Below are 16,024 nucleotides of genomic sequence, written 5' to 3' on the forward strand. Positions count from 1 at the left end.
CATCACTATATCACTACATCACTACATGAAGACATCACTACATCACTACATCCCTACATCACTACATTACTACATCACTACATCACTACATCCCTACATTAAGACATCACTACATCACTACATCCCCACATCACTACATCCCTAAATAACTACATCCCTACATTAAGACATCACTATATCACTACATCCCTACATTAAGACATCACTACATCCCTACATTAAGACATCACTACATCACTACATCCCTACATCACTACATCACTACATAGCTACATCCCTACATCACTACATCCCTACATTAAGACATCACTACATCACTACATTCCTACATCACTACATTACTACATCACTACATCCCTACATTAAGACATCACTACATCACTACATTCCTACATCACTACATCACTACATCACTACATCCCTACATTAAGACATCACTACATCACTACATCCCCACATCACTACATCCCTACATCACTACATCCCTACATTAAGACATCACTACATCACTACATCCCTACATTAAGACATCACTACATCACTACATTCCTACATCACTACATTACTACATCACTACATCACTACATCCCTACATTAAGACATCACTACATCACTACATTCCTACATCACTACATCACTACATCCCTACATTAAGACATCACTACATCACTACATCCCCACATCACTACATCCCTACATCACTACATCCCTACATTAAGACATCACTACATCACTACATCCCTACATTAAGACATCACTACATCCCTACATTAAGACATCACTACATCACTACATCCCTACATTAAGACATCACTATATCCCTACATCACTACATCCCTACATTAAGACATCACTACATCCCTACATTAAGACATCACTACATCACTACATCCCTACATTAAGACATCACTACATCACTACATTAAGACATCACTATATCCCTACATCACTACATCCCTACATTAAGACATCACTACATCCCTATATTAAGACATCACTACATCACTACATCCCTACATTAAGACAACACTATATCCCTACGTCACTACATTAAGACATCACTACATCCCTACATTAAGACATCACTACATCACTACATCCCTACATTAAGACATCACTACATCACTACATCCCTACATTAAGACATCACTACATCCCCACATCACTACATCCCTACATCACTACATCCCTACATTAAGACATCACTACATCCCTACATTAAGACATCACTACATCACTACATCCCTACATCACTACATAGCTACATCCCTACATCCCTACATTAAGACATCACTACATCACTACATTCCTACATCACTACATTACTACATCACTACATCACTACATCCCTACATTAAGACATCACTACATCGCTACATCCCCACATCAATACATCCATACATCACTACATCCCTACATTAAGACATCACTACATCCCTACATTAAGACATCACTACATCACTACATCCCTACATTAAGACATCACTACATCACTACATCCCTACAACACTACATCCCTACATTAAGACATCACTACATCCCTACATCACTACATCCCTACATTAAGACATCACTACATCCCTACATTAAGACATCACTACATCACTACATCCCTACATTAAGACATCACTATATCCCTACATCACTACATCCCTACATTAGGACATCACTACATCCCTACATTAAGACATCACTACATCACTACATCCCTACATTAAGACATCACTACATCACTACATCACTACATTAAGACATCACTACATCCCTACATTACTACATCCCTACATTAAGACATCACTACATCCCTACATTAAGACATCACTACATCACTACATCCCTACATTAAGACAACACTATATCCCTACATCCCTACATTAAGACATCACTACATCCCTACATTAAGACATCACTACATCACTACATCCCTACATTAAGACATCACTACATCACTACATCCCTACATTAAGACATCACTACATCCCTACATCACTACATTAGAACATCACTACATCACTGCATTCCTACATCACTACATCACCACATCACTACATCACCACATCACTACATCACTACATCACTACATCACTACATCCCTACATTAAGACATCACTACATCCCTACATCACTACATCCATACATCACTACATAACTACATCCCTACATCATTACATCCCTACATTAAGACATCACTGCATCACTACATTCCTAAATCACTACATTACTACATCACTACATCACTACATCCCTACATTAAGACATCACTACATCACTACATCCCCACATCACTACATCCCTACATCACTACATCCCTACATTAAGACATCACTACATCACTACATCCCTACATTAAGACATCACTACATCACTACATCCCTACATCACTACATCCCTACATTAAGACATCACTACATCCCTACATCACTACATCCCTACATTAAGACATCACTACATCCCTACATTAAGACATCACTACATCAATACATCCCTACATTAAGACATCACTACATCCCTACATCACTACACCCCTACATTAAGACATCACTACATCCCTACATCACTACATCCCTACATTAAGAAATCACTACATCCCTACATTAAGACATCACTACATCACTACACCCCTACATTAAGACATCACTACATCACTACATCCCTACATTAAGACATCACTACATCACTACATCCCTACATCACTACATCCCTACATTAAGACATCACTACATCACTACATCCTTACATCACTACATTAAGACATCACTACATCCCTATATTAAGACATCACTACATCGCTACATCCCCACATCAATACATCCCTACATCACTACATCCGTACATTAAGACATCACTACATCCCTACATTAAGACATCACTACATCACTACATCCCTACATTAAGACATCACTACATCACTACATCCCTACAACACTACATCCCTACATTAAGACATCACTACATCCCTACATCACTACATCCCTACATTAAGACATCACTACATCCCTACATTAAGACATCACTACATCACTACATCCCTACATTAAGACATCAGTATATCCCTACATCACTACATCCCTACATTAGGACATCACTACATCCCTACATTAAGACATCACTACATCACTACATCCCTACATTAAGACATCACTACATCACTACATCACTACATTAAGACATCACTACATCCCTACATCACTACATCCCTACATTAAGACATCACTACATCCCTACATTAAGACATCACTACATCACTACATCCCTACATTAAGACAACACTATATTCCTACGTCACTACATCCCTACATTAAGACATCACTACATCACTACATCCCTACATTAAGACATCACTACATCACTACATCCCTACATTAAGACATCACTACATCCCTACATTAAGACATCACTACATCACTACATTAAGACATCACTACATCACTACATCCCTACATTAAGACATCACTACATCCCTACATCACTACATTAGAACATCACTACATCACTGCATTCCTACATCACTACATCACCACATCACTACATCACCACATCACTACATCACTACATCACTACATCCCTACATTAAGACATCACTACATCCCTACATCACTACATCCATACATCACTACATAACTACATCCCTACATCACTACATCCCTACATTAAGACATCACTGCATCACTACATTCCTAAATCACTACATTACTACATCACTACATCACTACATCCCTACATTAAGACATCACTACATCACTACATCCCCACATCACTACATCCCTACATCACTACATCCCTACATTAAGACATCACTACATCACTACATCCCTACATTAAGACATCACTACATCACTACATCCCTACATCACTACATCCCTACATTAAGACATCACTACATCCCTACATCACTACATCCCTACATTAAGACATCACTACATCCCTACATTAAGACATCACTACATCACTACATCCCTACATTAAGACATCACTACATCCCTACATCACTACACCCCTACATTAAGACATCACTACATCCCTACATCACTACATCCCTACATTAAGACATCACTACATCCCTACATAAAGACATCACTACATCACTACACCCCTACATTAAGACATCACTACATCACTACATCCCTACATTAAGACATCACTACATCACTACATCCCTACATCACTACATCCCTACATTAAGACATCACTACATCCTTACATCACTACATTAAGACATCACTACATCCCTATATTAAGACATCACTACATCACTACATCCCTACATCACTACATCCCTACATTAAGACATCATTACATCACTACATCCCTACATTAAAAAATCACTACATCCCTACATTAAGACATCACTACATCCCTACATCACTACATCCCTACATTAAGACATCACTACATCACTACATCCCTATATTAAGACATCCCTACATCACTACATCACTACATTCAGACATCACTACCTCACTACATCCCTACATTAAGACATCACTACATCCCTACATTAAGACAACACTACATCACTACATTAAGACATTACTACATCCCTACGTTAAGACATCACTACATCACTACATCCCTACATTAAGACATCACTACATCACTGCATCCCTACATCACTACATCCCTACATTAAGACATCACTACATCCCTACATTAAGACATTACTACATCCCTACGTTAAGACATCACTACATCACTACATCCCTACATTAAGACATCACTACATCACTGCATCCCTACATCACTACATCCCTACATTAAGACATCACTACATCCCTACATTAAGACATCACTGCATCCTTACATTAAGACATCACTACATCCCTACATTAAGACATCACTACATCACTACATCCCTACATTAAGACATCACTACATCACTACATTAAGACATCACTACATCACTACATCCCTACATTAAGACATCACTACATCACTACATTAAGACATCACTACATCACTACATCCCTACATCACTACATCCCTACATTAAGACATCACTACATCCCTACATCACTACATCCCTACATTAAGACATCACTACATCACTACATTAAGACATCACTACATCACTACATCCCTACATCACTACATCCCTACATTAAGACATCACCACATCCCTACATTAAGACATCACTACATTACTACATCACTACATCACTACATTAAGACATCACTACATCACTACATCCCTACATCACTACATCACTACATTAAGACATCACTACATCCCTACATTAAGACATCACTACATCCCTACATCACTACATCCCTACATCCCTACATTAAGACATCACTGCATCACTACATCCCTACATCACTACATCCCTACATTAAGACATCACTACATCACTACATCCCTACATCACTACATCCCTACATTAAGACATCACTACATCACTACATCCCTACATCACTACATCCCTACATTAAGACATCACTACATCACCACATTAAGACATCACTACATCACTACATCCCTACATTAAGACATCACTACATCACTACATCCCTACATCACTACATCCCTACATTAAGACATCACTACATCACTGCATTCCTACATAACTACATCACCACATCACTACATCACCACATCACTACATCACTACATCCCTACATCACTACGTCCCTACATTAAGACATCACTACATCCCTACATCACTACATCCATACATCACTACATCACTACATAACTACATCCCTACATCACTACATCCCTACATTAAGACATCACTACATCACTACATTCCTAAATCACTACATTACTACATCACTACATCACTACATCACTACATCCCTACATCACTACATTAAGACATCACTACATCCCTACATTAAGACATCACTACATCACTACATCCCTACATCACTACATCCCTACATTAAGACATCATTACATCACTACATCCCTACATTAAAACATCACTACATCCCTACATTAAGACATCACTACATCACTACATCCCTACATTAAGACATCACTACATCACTACATCCCTACATTAAGACATCCCTACATCACTACATCACTACATTAAGACATCACTACATCACTACATCCCTACATTAAGAAATCACTACATCCCTACATTAATACATCACTACATCACTACATCCCTACATTAAGACATCACTACATCCCTACATTAAGACATCGCTACATCCCTACATTAAGACATCACTACATCACTACATCCCTACATTAAGACATCACTACATCACTACATCCCTACATCACTACATCCCTACATTAAGACATCACTACATCCCTACATCACTACATCACTACATCCCTACATTAAGACATCACTACATCCCTACATTAAGACATCACTACATCCTTACATTAAGACATCACTACATCCCTACATTAAGACATCACTACATCACTACATCCCTACATTAAGACATCACTACATCACTACATTAAGACATCACTACATCACTACATCCCTACATTAAGACATCACTACATCACTACATCCCTACATCACTACATCCCTACATTAAGACATCACTACATCCCTACATCACTACATCCATACATCACTACATCACTACATAACTACATCCCTACATCACTACATCCCTACATTAAGACATCACTACATCACTAAATTCCTAAATCACTACATTACTACATCACTACATCACTACATCCCTACATCACTACATTAAGACATCACTACATCCCTACATTAAGACATCACTACATCACTACATCCCTAAATCACTACATCCCTACATTAAGACATCATTACATCACTACATCCCTACATTAAAACATCACTACATCCCTACATTAAGACATCACTACATCACTACATCCCTACATTAAGACATCACTACATCACTACATTAAGACATCCCTACATCACTACATCACTACATTAAGACATCACTACATCACTACATCCCTACATTAAGACATCACTACATCCCTACATTAAGACATCACTACATCCCTACATTAAGACATCACTACATCCCTACATTAAGACATCACTACATCCCTACATTAAGACATCACTACATCCCTACATTAAGACATCACTACATCCCTACATTAAGACATCACTACATCCCTACATTAAGACATCACTACATCACTACATCCCTACATTAAGACATCACTACATCCCTACATTAAGACATCACTACATCCCTAAATTAAGACAACACTACATCACTACATCCCTACATTAAGACATCACTACATCACTACATCCCTACATCACTACATCCCTACATTAAGACATCCCTACATCACTACATCCCTACATTAAGACATCACTACATCACTACATCACTACATTCCTAAATCACTACATTACTACATCACTACATCCCTACATCACTACATTAAGACATCACTACATCCCTACATTAAGACATCACTACATCACTACATCCCTACATCACTACATCACTACATTAAGACATCACTACATCACTACATCCCTACATCACTACATCCCTACATTAAGACATCACTACATCCCTACATCACTACATCCCTACATTAAGACATCACTACATCACTACATTAAGACATCACTACATCACTACATCCCTACATTAAGACATCACTACATCACTACATCACTACATTAAGACATCACTACATCCCTACATCACTACATCCCTACATTAAGACATCACTACATCCCTACATCACTACATCCCTTTATTAAGACATCACTACATCACTATATCCCTACATTAAGACATCACTACATTACTACATCACTACATCACTACATTAAGACATCACTGCATCACTACATCCCTACATCACTACATTAAGACATCACTACATCCCTACATTAAGACATCACTACATCCCTACATCACTACATCCCTACATCCCTACATTAAGACATCACTGCATCACTACATCCCTACATCACTACATCCCTACATTAAGACATCACTACATCCCTACATTAAGACATCACTACATCCCTACATTAAGACATCACTACATCACTACATCCCTACATTAAGACATCACTACATCCCTACATTAAGACATCACTACATCCCTAAATTAAGACAACACTACATCACTACATCCCTACATTAAGACATCACTACATCACTACATCCCTACATCACTACATCCCTACATTAAGACATCCCTACATCACTACATCCCTACATTAAGACATCACTACATCACTACATCACTACATTCCTAAATCACTACATTACTACATCACTACATCCCTACATCACTACATTAAGACATCACTACATCCCTACATTAAGACATCACTACATCACTACATCCCTACATCACTACATCACTACATTAAGACATCACTACATCACTACATCCCTACATCACTACATCCCTACATTAAGACATCACTACATCCCTACATCACTACATCCCTACATTAAGACATCACTACATCACTACATTAAGACATCACTACATCACTACATCCCTACATTAAGACATCACTACATCACTACATCACTACATTAAGACATCACTACATCCCTACATCACTACATCCCTACATTAAGACATCACTACATCCCTACATCACTACATCCCTTTATTAAGACATCACTACATCACTATATCCCTACATTAAGACATCACTACATTACTACATCACTACATCACTACATTAAGACATCACTGCATCACTACATCCCTACATCACTACATTAAGACATCACTACATCCCTACATTAAGACATCACTACATCCCTACATCACTACATCCCTACATCCCTACATTAAGACATCACTGCATCACTACATCCCTACATCACTACATCCCTACATTAAGACATCACTACATCACTACATCCCTACATCACTACATCCCTACATTAAGACATCACTACATCACTACATCCCTACATCAAGACATCCCTACATCCCTACATTAAGACATCACTACATCCCTACATCACTACATCCCTACATCACGACATCACTACATCACTACAAAATTAATTAATTAAATATATATAAATATATACATACATATATACATATATATATATAGAGAGAGAGAGAGAGACAGAGAGAGGGAGAGAGAGAGAGAGAGAGAGAGAGAGAGAGAGAGAACCATCCATCCATTTTCTACCGCTTATTCCCTTTTGGGGTGGCGGGGGGTGCTGGCGCCTATCTCAGCTACAATCGGGCGGAAGTCGGGGTACACCCTGAACAAGTCGCCACATCATCGCAGGGAGAGATAGAGACATACTGTAATAACTTGAGCTAAATAATGAAGATTAAAAAACAATTACAAATCAAATATTTAAAAAAAATTATCTTTATATATCTAGAAAGGCTGATCCTAAAGCGGGAGGCATTTTTCTCAGGTCCCCAGAAGTTCAGAAATACGTGTTTGTGTGTTTGTCAAAGTGCCTTTTTTTTTTTGCAATGCTTTAAAAAGTACTTGAACTGATGAAGACAAAGTTCAGCTGGCTGACTTTCACTAAAATGATAAAGTTATATTTCACACAACTTGCTGTCACTCTTGTGAGGGCTAGCAAGTTTGCGACCGCATCCTCCCTCCAAATGTCTGACACCACCTCTTTAAATGCCGGCGTATCACAGACGTGCTGACACACTAACAAAAAATGCCGGCGTATCACAGACGTGCTGACACACTAACAAAAACAAAATGAGCAAAGTTTTTAAGAAGAACGAGAGGAAATATCCTCACACTTTACATGTTAGCACCGGCGTTCTTTTTAGCGAGTGACCCACTTGCGCCCACTACTGTCCACAAATATAATGGTGTGCAATGTGGACTGAGGGTTGCAGCCCCAATATGCCTCGGTCCCTAAATAAACTGCAGAGGACAAGAAGACATTTTCCTGACATTTCCTTTTTGGCTTTCCCAGTGGTGAGGAGGTACCCGGTCTTCCTGGGCAGAGCTCATCGTTCAGCCCAGAGACAAGAGCTGCACATCCAGACGGTCCTCCAAGTCAACCGCACTCTCTACATCGGAGCCAGGTAACCAACGGCAACCGCCTCCAACTGCGTGTGACTGATGTGCTCACATTCCCGTCGCTCATTCGCCGCCTTCCATCTGCTGTCCCCCCCCCCCCGTCAGCTTGTTTCCACCCCGCTCTACTTAGGGTGTCTTAAAGACTCCTGGCGTGATCAGCACTGCATCATGGGTAAAATATTCATTACTGGGTGAGGCAATTCCTGGAGGAAGTGCGTGTGAACGCTCCAATGCTGACAGAATGTAAGAATAGTTGGAATGGTTTCAATGTTGAAGAGTTTGAATTTCCAGGAAAACCAGAATTTGGTTTGGAACTCGAGGAAGTGGAAGGTCTTGGTGTTGGAATGGTTTGAACAGGTTGAAAAATGTCCCATTCAGTTCAATGGGAACTTCCTGGAAATTTGGGGATTTTGGGAAAATCGAAATTCCCCCCCAAAAATATTAATAGCATGAATGTCCTGAACGAGTTGAATTGGTTGATGTTTGAATTGTTTAAATCGGTCAAAGAAATGTTGAAGTAGTAACAGTTTTTTCATGGAAAATGCCTATTATGGAATTTCGGGAAAACCGGGAATTTTTCAAGTTCTTAATCAGGACCAAAAACCAAGTTGGTTTAAGAGGAACGTTTTGACAGTGGAACAGTTGAAATGGGTTGAAAAATGTGGGAGGAGTAGTCGACAGAAAATAGGGCTTGAAAAAAACTTGAATTCTGGGAATTCCTGGAGATTTTTTTGAACCTCGAAAAATGATAGTTTGAATGTCCAGGATGAGTGGAATGTGTTGATGTTGGAATGGTTTTAATAGGTTGAAAAATGTGGGAATTGTGCAATTTGGAAAAATGTCCCATTCCGTCCAATGGGAACTTCCTGGAAATTTGGGAATTTTGGGAAACTCGAGATTCCAGAAAAAAAAATATTAAGAGCATGAATGTCCTGAATGAGTTGAATTGGTTGATGTTTGAATTGTTTAAATCGGTCAAAGAAATGTTGAAGTAGTAACATTTTTTTCATTGAAAATGTTTATTATGGAATTTCGGGAAAACCGGGAATTTTTCAAGTTCTTAATCCGGACCAAAAACCAAGTTGGTTTAAGAGGAAAGTTTTGACGGTGGAACAGTTGAAATGGGTTGAAAAATGTGGGAGGAGTAGTCGACAGAAAAAAGGGTAAAAATAGGGCTTGGACAAAACTTGAATTCTGGGAATTCCTGGAGATTTTTTTAACCTTGAAAAATTATGGTTTGAATGTCCAGGATGAGTGGAATGTGTTGATGTTGGAATGGTTTTAAAGGGTTGAAAAATGTGGGAATTGTGCAACTTGGAAAAATGTCCCATTCAGTTCAATGGGAACTTCCTGGAAATTTGGGAATTTGGGGAAAATCAAGATTCCAAAAAAATATATTAAGAGCATGAATGTCCTGAATGAGTTGAGTTGGTTGATGTTTGAATTGTTTAAATCGGTCAAAGAAATGTAGAAGTAGTAACAGTTTTTAATTGAAAATGTCTATTATGGAATTTCGGGAAAACCGGGAATTTTTCAAGTTCTTAATCGGGACCAAAAACCAAGTTGGTTTCAGAGGAACGTTTTGACAGTGGAACAGTTGAAATGGGTTGAAAAATGTGGGAGGAGTAGTCGACAGAAAAAAGGGTAAAAATAGGGCTTGAAAAAACTTGAATTCTGGGAATTCCTGGAGATTTTTTGAACCTCGAAAAATGATAGTTTGAATGTCCAGGATGAGTGGAATGTGTTGATGTTGGAATGGTTTTAAAGGGTTGAAAAATGTGGCAATTGTGCAACTTGGAAAAATGTACCATTCAGTTCAATGGGAACTTCCTGGAAAATTGGGAATTTGGGGAAAATCGAGATTCCAAAAAAATATATTAAGAGCATGAATGTCCTGAATGAGTTGAATTGGTTGATGTTTGAATTGTTTAAATCGGTCAAAGAAATGTTGAAGTTGTAAAATTTTTTTCATTGAAAATGTCTATTATGGAATTTCGGGAAAACTGGGAATTTTTCAAGTTCTTAATCAGGACCAAAAACCAAGTTGGTTTAAGAGGAACGTTTTGGCGGTGGAACAGTTGAAATGGGTTGAAAAATGTGGGAGGAGTAGTTGACAGAAAATAGGGTAAAAATAGGGCTTGAAAAAAACTGGAATTCTGGGAATTCCTGGAGATTTTTTGAACCTCGAAAAATGATAGTTTGATTGTCCAGGATGAGTGGAATGTGTTGATGTTGGAATGGTTTTAAAGGGTTGGAAAATGTTGGAATTGTGCAACTTGGAAAAATGTCCCATTCAGTTCAATGGGAACTTCCTGGAAATTTGGGAATTTGGGGAAAATCGAGATTCAAAAAAAAAATATTAAGAGCATGAATGTCCTGAATGAGTTGAATTGGTTGATGTTTGAATTGTTTAAATAGGTCAAAGAAATGTTGAAGTTGTAACAGTTTTTTCATTGAAAATTTTTATTATGGAATTTTGGGAAAACCGGGAATTTTTCAAGTTCTTAATCGGGACCAAAAACCAAGTTGGTTTCAGAGGAACGTTTTGACAGTGGAACAGTTGAAATGGGTTGAAAAATGTGGGAGGAGTAGTCGACAGAAAAAAGGGTAAAAATAGGGCTTGAAAAAACTTGAATTCTGGGAATTCCTGGAGATTTTTTGAACCTCAAAAAATGATAGTTTGAATGTCCAGGATGAGTGGAATGTGTTGATGTTGGAATGGTTTTAAAGGGTTGAAAAATGTGGGAATTGTGCAACTTGGAAAAATGTACCATTCAGTTCAATGGGAACTTCCTGGAAATTTGGGAATTTGGGGAAAATCAAGATTCCAGAAAAAAATATATTAAGAGCATGAATGTCCTGAATGAGTTGAGTTGGTTGATGTTTGAATTGTTTAAATCGGTCAAAGAAATGTAGAAGTAGTAACAGTTTTTAATTGAAAATGTCTATTATGGAATTTCGGGAAAACCGGGAATTTTTCAAGTTCTTAATCAGGACCAAAAACCAAGTTGGTTTAAGAGGAACGTTTTGACAGTGGAACAGTTGAAATAGGTTGAAAAATGTGGGAGGAGTAGTTGACAGAAAATAGGGTAAAAATAGGGCTTGAAAAAACTTGAATTCTAGGAATTCCTGGAGATTTTTTGAACCTCGAAAAATGATAGTTTGATTGTCCAGGATGAGTGGAATGTGTTGATGTTGGAATGGTTTTAAAGGGTTGGAAAATGTTGGAATTGTGCAACTTGGAAAAATGTACTATTCAGTTCAATGGGAACTTCCTGGAAATTTGGGAATTTTGGGAAAATCGAGATTCCAGAAAAAAAAATATTAATAGCATGAATGTCCTGAATGAGTTGAATTGGTTGATGTTTGAATTGTTTAAATCGGTCAAAGAAATGTTGAAGTTGTAACATTTTTTTCATTGAAAATGTCTATTATGGAATTTCGGGAAAACTGGGAATTTTCCAAGTTCTTAATCAGGACCAAAAACCAAGTTGGTTTAAGAGGAACGTTTTGGCGGTGGAACAGTTGAAATGGGTTGAAAAATGTGGGAGGAGTAGTTGACAGAAAATAGGGTAAAAATAGGGCTTGAAAAAAACTGGAATTCTGGGAATTCCTGGAGATTTTTTGAACCTCGAAAAATGATAGTTTGATTGTCCAGGATGAGTGGAATGTGTTGATGTTGGAATGGTTTTAAAGGGTTGGAAAATGTTGGAATTGTGCAACTTGGAAAAATGTCCCATTCAGTTCAATGGGAACTTCCTGGAAATTTGGGAATTTGGGGAAAATCGAGATTCAAAAAAAAAATATTAAGAGCATGAATGTCCTGAATGAGTTGAATTGGTTGATGTTTGAATTGTTTAAATAGGTCAAAGAAATGTTGAAGTTGTAACAGTTTTTTCATTGAAAATTTTTATTATGGAATTTTGGGAAAACCGGGAATTTTTCAAGTTCTTAATCGGGACCAAAAACCAAGTTGGTTTCAGAGGAACGTTTTGACAGTGGAACAGTTGAAATGGGTTGAAAAATGTGGGAGGAGTAGTCGACAGAAAAAAGGGTAAAAATAGGGCTTGAAAAAACTTGAATTCTGGGAATTCCTGGAGATTTTTTGAACCTCAAAAAATGATAGACTGAATGTCCAGGATGAGTGGAATGTGTTGGTGTTGGAATGGTTTTAAAGGGTTGAAAAATGTGGGAATTGTGCAACTTGGAAAAATGTACCATTCAGTTCAATGGGAACTTCCTGGAAATTTGGGAATTTGGGGAAAATCAAGATTCCAGAAAAAAATATATTAAGAGCATGAATGTCCTGAATGAGTTGAGTTGGTTGATGTTTGAATTGTTTAAATCGGTCAAAGAAATGTAGAAGTAGTAACAGTTTTTAATTGAAAATGTCTATTATGGAATTTCGGGAAAACCGGGAATTTTTCAAGTTCTTAATCAGGACCAAAAACCAAGTTGGTTTAAGAGGAACGTTTTGACAGTGGAACAGTTGAAATAGGTTGAAAAATGTGGGAGGAGTAGTCGACAGAAAAAAGGGTAAAAATAGGGCTTGAAAAAACTTGAATTCTGGGAATTCCTGGAGATTTTTTGAACCTCGAAAAATGATAGTTTGAATGTCCAGGATGAGTGGAATGTGTTGATGTTGGAATGGTTTTAAAGGGTTGAAAAATGTGGGAATTGTGCAACTTGGAAAAATGTACCATTCCGTCCAATGGGAACTTCCTGGAAATTTGGGAATTTGGGGAAAATCGAGATTCCAGAAAAAAAAATATTAAGAGCATGAATGTCCTGAATGAGTTGAATTGGTTGATGTTTGAATTGTTTAAATCGGTCAAAGAAATGTTGAAGTAGTAACAGATTTTTCATTAAAAATGTCGATTACGGAATTTCGGGAAAACCAGGATTTTTTCAAGTTCTCAATCAGGACCAAAAACCAAGTTAGTTTAAGAGGAACGTTTTGACAGTGGAACAGTTGAAATGGGTTGAAAAATGTGGGAGGAGTAGTCGACAGAAAATAGGGCTTGAAAAAAACTTGAATTCTGGGAATTCCTGGAGATTTTTTTGAACCTCGAAAAATGATAGTTTGAATGTCCAGGATGAGTGGAATGTGTTGATGTTGGAATGGTTTGAATAGGTTGAAAAATGTGGGAATTGTGCAACTTGGAAAAATGTCCCATTCAGTTCAATGGGAACTTCCTGGAAATTTGGGAATTTTGGGAAAATCGAGATTAAAAAAAAATATTAAGAGCATGAATGTCCTAAATAAGTTGAATTGGTTGATGTTTGAATTGGTTAAATCGGTCAAAGAAATGTTGAAGTAGTAACAGTTTTTTCATTGGAAATGTCTCTATTATGGAATTTCGGGAAAACCGGGAATTTTTCAAGTTCTTAATCAGGACCAAAAACCAAGTTGGTTTAAGAGGAACTTTTTGACAGTGGAACAGTTGAAATGGGTTGAAAAATGTGGGAGGAGTAGTTGACAGAAAAAAGGGCAAACATAGGGCTTGAAAAAACTGGAATTCTGGGAATTCCTGGAGATTTTTTGAACCTCGAAAAATGATAGTTTGAATGTCCAGGATGAGTGGAATGTGTTGATGTTGGAATGGTTTTAATAGGTTGAAAAATGTGGGAATTGTGCAACTTGGAAAAATGTACCATTCAGGTCAATGGGAACTTCCTGGAAATTTGGGAATTTGGGGAAAATCGAGATTAAAAAAAATATATATTAAGAGCACGAATGACCTGAATGAATTGAATTGGTTGATGTTTGAATTGGTTAAATCGGTCATAGAAATGTTGAAGTAGTAACAGTTTTTTCATTGAAAATGTCTATTATGGAATTTTGGGAAAACCAGGAATTTTTCAAGTTCTTAATCAGGACCAAAAACCAAGTTGGTTTAAGAGGAATGTTTTGACAGTGGAACAGTTGAAATGGGTTGAAAAATGTGGGAGGAGTAGTCGACAGAAAAAGTGCAGGTTAACCTCCCCAGCCACTTGGTCCAGCTCTTCCCGGGGGATCCCGAGGCGTTCCCAGGCCAGCC

At 37.7% G+C, this 16,024-nt stretch overlaps 1 protein-coding gene and 1 long non-coding RNA gene across 2 annotated transcripts in view; one reads left to right on the forward strand and one right to left on the reverse strand.

The window, feature by feature from the left end:
- Positions 1–16,024, reverse strand: part of LOC133568043 (uncharacterized) — a 216,129-nt gene that overhangs the window by 62,662 nt on the left and 137,443 nt on the right. The gene's annotated exons all lie outside the window — the stretch shown is intronic.
- sema6ba (sema domain, transmembrane domain (TM), and cytoplasmic domain, (semaphorin) 6Ba) overlaps positions 1–16,024 on the forward strand; it is a 69,887-nt gene that overhangs the window by 2,755 nt on the left and 51,108 nt on the right. The window contains exon 2 of the mRNA XM_061919750.1: positions 9,877–9,988. Within this exon, the coding sequence (XP_061775734.1) occupies positions 9,877–9,988 (112 nt within the window). The remainder of the gene's footprint in view (positions 1–9,876; positions 9,989–16,024) is intronic.

This window comes from Nerophis ophidion, linkage group LG14 (genome assembly GCF_033978795.1).
Source record: "Nerophis ophidion isolate RoL-2023_Sa linkage group LG14, RoL_Noph_v1.0, whole genome shotgun sequence".
Taxonomy (NCBI): Eukaryota; Metazoa; Chordata; class Actinopteri; order Syngnathiformes; family Syngnathidae; genus Nerophis; species Nerophis ophidion.